Source organism: Polyodon spathula, chromosome 23, assembly GCF_017654505.1.
Source record: "Polyodon spathula isolate WHYD16114869_AA chromosome 23, ASM1765450v1, whole genome shotgun sequence".
Classification (NCBI taxonomy): domain Eukaryota; kingdom Metazoa; phylum Chordata; class Actinopteri; order Acipenseriformes; family Polyodontidae; genus Polyodon; species Polyodon spathula.
In genome coordinates this window covers 4538896-4544895 of record NC_054556.1, presented here as the reverse complement: position 1 = coordinate 4544895, position 6000 = coordinate 4538896, and the positions used below count along the sequence as shown (strand labels likewise).

Here is a 6000-nt window from a genome sequence, read left to right as displayed (position 1 = left end):
TAAAATTTGAGAATATAGTTTCAAACTATAATACATTTATGGGTAGCGGTAGTATGAGATCTCTTATACTTTTAAAGATGCATACCTTTAAAGTGTGTGATGGCTATATTAGCTCTGTAAATGTTTTCTGTAAGAGATGGGGATGTGTAGCCTAATATTGTACTAGTATGCTAATTTAGTGTAGAACTGAAAATAGTTATTGTTATGGAATTACAAATTGTGTTTTTTTTTTTCAAGCTTTTAACATTTATGTTTAAATTGCTTTTTAGAATCATCTCAATGGTTCACAGAATGTTGCATAATTGCTTTTTATCATTTGCAAAGACCTTATTACAAAACCTAATTTATTTCCAGCTGGAGAACTAATAATATGAAAATTGAAAGAAAAATCTGTTACTATTTAATCAGGCATGAAACACATTTGGGCATTTATATGGGTAGAAAATCAAAACAAAATGAAAACAACAAAACAGACAGTTACGGGTTATTAATGGGTTGGGCAGTTACGGGTTATTAATGGGTTAATAATCCTGAGGAAAGTCCTATGAGACTGTGCTACTGATGCCTGCCCCTGCCTCTTTTCAAACAATTCATTAATTTGCTGAGCCATTTTCTTTTTTGCTCAATCACCCCCTTGCTGGGCAGAAGGTTTGGCTGAAAGGTCACAGAGGCAAAAGGGGAAAATCCAGCTCATCCAAAAGCATTCTCCCTCATTCCCTTTGTTTATTCATTGGAAATATGCTGCAAGACGGCAGAAGCAGATTGCCTGTGATGTAGAAGACAGAGACAGAGAGAAAAAGAGAGAGAGAGAGAGAGAGAGAGAGAGAGAGAGAGAGAGAGAGAGAGAGAGAGAGAGAGAGAGAGAGAGAGAGAGAGAGAGAGAGAGGGAGGAGAGAGAATCACAGCAGTGGTGGATGGTGCTTGACTGCAGATCAGTCAGTATAGCTGTGAAGGAAGAGAGGTCCAGTTAAACTGAAAAGAAAATAGGGACAAAGAAGAGACAGAAGGCGTGGAGATCTCAGAAGAAAAGGCAGTGAAAGATTTAACATTGCATGGAGAACTGAATTACAAAGCTCAGCATCCAGCAGTGAATCAGGACCTTGCTTATTATTGATTGAAGCAGCCCTGCAGCTACACGGCACATCACAAACTGAATCGTGATTCTCACTGTCCTCCCAGTATTATCGCCTTGTCCGGTACCAGGCTTCTCGTTTGAATTCCAGTCCAGATATACAAGATGAACTATCTACGGCGACGGCTCTCGGACAGCAATTTCATTGCAAACCTGCCCAATGGCTACATGACTGATCTCCAGCAGCCGGAGCCCCAGCAACCTCCACCCCCGGCCCCTGCCCCCTCCTCCACATCTCCTGCCCCGGAGAGGAGGCAGATCAGCCAGTCCCCCGGAACAGGCTTCTTCAGCTCTCTCTCCAATGCTGTCAAGCAGACGGCCGCCTCAGCCGGATTGGTGGAACAGACCCCCACCTCCTTGTCCAAGAAGTTCAAGTTGCTGCTTGTCATTGATGAGCCTCACAATGAATGGTAGGTGCATCTCGTTTATTAAGGCTGAGGGTACAGATGACAGGGGCCGGTCACTGAAACATGCTTTAGACCCAGAATGGGTGCCAGGAAGTTAGGTGAGAAAGAGGGGGGCGTGTAGCGGTTTTGGAAACACTGCTTTAATAAGGGATCAGAGAAGCTAAACAAAACCTTGGAAAGTGACTATAAATAAATAAATAAATACAACAATACACATACAGCAAAGTAAGAAATTGATCCTATGCTTTTCTTGTGTGTGTTTTTAGTGGGAACACTATTAAAATGCTAACTATAATTTATATTAATATGGGCTGAAATCTCCTAAACATTGTTTAAATATATGAATATTTTAATGAAGACCTGTATGAAGGGATTCAGTTTTCCTTAATACTACCCACACTCCAAACATACAAATATTTCTGTATTGCTTTAGTCATAATTATCTGTTTTAAAATGCATTTTTAATATTGCATTAGGTACCAGATGCTACAGTACATGCTGCTTACTCTGATAGAAAAAAATGAGGTTTGCTGAATATCCATTCATTATTATTATTATTATTATTATTATTATTATTATTATTATTATATTATTATTATTATTATTTGAGGATTGCCTCTATTATACTTTACATATGTGGCCTGCACCCCAGAGCCAGGCTGTGCTCTACACATGAAGATATGAATTGGAATATTGTTAACTGAATGGGAACGTTTTTCTCTATTCTGTATGTATGTATACCCTGCTCTGTGACTGTGACATCATCTTACACATATTCTAATATCGATGGGAGTTTCCCTTGTGAGACCTCCTGGCAAATGGGCTCTATTCCTTTACACTATGTTTCGAAAACCTGTTAAATATGAATCTTTAACCAGCCCACTGCGAGGGCTAATAACACTGCTGAGGTTTACACTGTGTGTATGCAAATCACATTTCATTCACTAGTAAAAAAAAAAGATGAATAAAAGCATGTATTTCTCTTGCATCTTAGTTGCTACGCCTACCAAAAGGTCAGTGTCTATCAATTGCAATGCATGTTATGGTAAGGTCTGTTTATTATTTGTCTATTGTTTGCCACAGTCATGCAGGGGTAATGCTCTATCTGTAGCACATGATCAATCTGTGATAGTGTCTTGTTTTCAGGGGAAGGGGAACTTCAATTTATAATGTCATGAAGCCATTTTTAGGAACATTTCAACAATTGTCTGCAAACCAGGCGTTTGGAGTTTGATAGGGGTTTGAACAAGAAAAATGGTCAATAGCTGTTTTGATGTGTGTTGTGAATACTGTATACCATGCAGAGATTGTAGAAAAGCTCTCATTTTACTTGCATATTTAAAAGCCCATATTCTTTCTTCAGGCTCTAGTTGTGATGTAGTGGTTGCCTTTTTATTTTGCTCTCAAAGCCAAAAGCTTTTTTCAATAAGAAGGTTGTCTGCAAGAATAATTGAATGAATACATGTTGATGGACTAGGATTGGTAAAGAAATCAGGACCAAGAGATATAGCCCAAGGCAGTCATTATAGTATTTTTACCAGCAGCACTTCTGAAAACTGTAACTATCAATATGTATGTGTGTGGCACTTCAGATTCTTGATAACAGACATCATGCATGAGTTTGGGTGAGACTTTGCCATCAATACTTTCCACTCCATAGGGATCTTGTTCCTGTTACTGCTAACCCTAGCCACAGCTGCTGGGTTTGCATTTCTATTCATAATCTGTGAAACAAGTAGTCTCTGGTTAGCCTTCAACCATAAATTCCCCATTAAATTACTGAACATTGTTGAACAGAGTTTTTCAACCGTTTCTACAAGGATACATAAACAGAGAATTGTGGGAATTATTGGAATGCTGGGAAAGTTAACAGCAGTCCAATAATCACACACAGTCGTAGGGACTCAACTGAATCCCAACAATATCCAATTACAATATCCCAGAAATATTCTCCTGTTATAACATTAGATTTATCTATAGGCTGATAAATATGCTTTTTCAAGAAAACGAATGAGCTGTAGAGTCTTTTAAAAGGGTCTGGCATTTTAATGGTTTCTGATGTGTAATAGAAAAAAAAATGCTATGTCTGATCATATGATATAGACAGATGGTATGGGCCCAGACATCTATTTTCCATACATCAGCAAATCTCCAAGATGTAACTTATGCACGACTAGGATCTTTACGGCAGCCTTTAACCTGTTGCTGGGCAACAAATGTTAATATTACTACCCATGTACTGTGATTGAAATTACTACAATAGCAAGAGGTCAAAGAGATTCACAATCATCTATTAGAGACAATCATTTTTTCCCCCTTGTCATTACTTAAAGAGAATGAAAATAAGACAGGATTGGTTTTTTTCCCCACTGGTAAAATAGTGTATGTTTTTTATTAAATTTATATAAATTAGGGCTGTCAATTAATCGCAGTTAACTTCTGCAATTAACACACTCATTTTTTTTGATGCATTTTTTTTCTGATGCATGTTAATCGCACTCCTCTGTCTTGACCCTCTCGCAGCACACTGTAATTCTTTCCCTCCGGCACTATTTTAAAATGCTCGTGTGCATGCAGCACAATAAGAGCAATCATCGTTTGAATGGAAAGTTAGTTTGAAAGAACATGTGAACCCTTCAAATGAACTCCCGAGAAGTAGTCTCAGTTTGTTTGCTTCAGGTACTAGTACACTGACTGGTGAAAAAGAGCACTATATAGATTCTGAAGATTCATGCTGGAGAACACATTAAAAACAACAGGACACATGGTTTCCACAGGGACATAGCATTTTCAGTTGTATTTTTTTTAACACAAAAAAACCCTGTCATAGGCAAGAAAGACATCATAGACAAAGGAAAAAAAAACAGCATCTACAAAGCAATTGCATTTGTTATACTTTCTTGCTTGCTGATCTCTAAATCCACCCATCATAGAGTTGCATACAAACCCTAACCTGGTTTGAAGCATGCATTCCAGAACATAGATGTGATGTAGCAGGTCCAAAAAACAAACTGAAATATAATCAAATAGAAATTTGTATTAGATAATAAAATGCCTGTGTGAACACAGTTATTGCACAGACTGCTGTTCTCTTTTCAGATAGGAGAACGTGACACTGCATCTTTGGATTTTGGTTTGAGGTTTAGATAGTGTGAGTTTCTTTCTGTATCGATCGCTGACAGTGAAGGCAGGGGCGCTTCCCTGTTTAGACTGTGATGCACACCACACTGTAGTAAAAATGAGGGCTGAGCAATATCAAGTAGGCTTTATTTATATGCATTTCTTTTCTTTTGATTGTTCTCTATTTGATCATAATGATCCCTGATGACAATCCCTTAGCCCCACATTATGCAAAATGCCCTTTTCCCTCAGATCAGACAGTGGTGAGGCAGACCATCGGAGCTGTTGAAAAGAGCGGATGAGGAGGTGGAGGTGAATTCATTCAACACTAGTACCTTAAATCGAATTCATCACTATTGTCTCTGTTGAGACAAACCAGGAACAAATTGCATTGACAGAAAGATTCCAAATGCTAATACTGCAAAATTCATACATGTATTCAGACATCCATATTAAAACGAATACATTCAAATACTATATTTTTGCAGATGCAATGCTTGATTCATTATCTGATATTTAGCTGTGCAAGTGTGTATAGTGACTTCCCTACTGACGACACCATCAAAACAGAAGTCTTCTCTCTGAAGAATGCACTAATGCACAAAATGGTGGTGCCAGTCACCCTCCCTGCTACTCTTGCAGATACTGTTGTTTTAAATGGGAATATCAAGTATGTGAGCAACACAATCTGCACCAGGCTCAGGGTTCAGCATTGTAAACTCATTGCATTGCATGGAATTGCTGCAGCTTCAGGTATTTTCCTTTTCTTTCTTTAGTGCAGAGTACTGTCTAGACTTTAACATAATGTTTTCATAGCCACACAAGCTTGGAGCAAAAAGCATTGAATTTAGTAGCATTTGCTGGTATTGTAAGTAGAATAAAAATAAAGGGAAGAGATTACCAGTGAGGGAAATGCAGTTATTTTAGCTGAATGATGTCCTACTGTTACTGGTATTATTAATTCACGGAAGCACCATTTGGTGGACAAGTACGCTAGCTATGTACAGTAGGGCTTTTATCTATCCAATATCATGTTATGAGGCATCTTCAATGAGGCAGTTCATTGATGCATATTGAATATTTTCACCCCGACTGGACAAAAAGAATTGAAATCTAGGACAGTCCAGCCTCCAGGCAAAAACTGAATGCCTGGTAATGCTATTTCTGGTGTGAAAATGTAATTGAATCCAGTGACAGATTTAAATGAAATTTAAAAACAATAAGCCTTGAGGTATTCCCATCTAAAAAAACATACAGCTCCCTAATTACAGAGATATTGCATTCTGGGTTTTTTTTAATTGGTATTCTATATTGGTTTTTTTTTCATCTGAGTAAACATTA

The 6000-nt window shown here is 37.9% G+C and overlaps 1 protein-coding gene across 1 annotated transcript in view; it reads left to right on the top strand.

The window, feature by feature from the left end:
• Nucleotides 1-877: 877 nt before the first annotated feature.
• The window catches only part of LOC121298008 (synapsin-2-like), a 79526-nt gene continuing 74403 nt past the window's right edge, over nt 878-6000 (top strand). Inside the window, exon 1 of the mRNA XM_041224692.1 lies at nt 878-1542. Coding sequence (XP_041080626.1) covers nt 1238-1542 — 305 coding nt within the window. The 5' untranslated portion in view covers nt 878-1237. The remainder of the gene's footprint in view (nt 1543-6000) is intronic.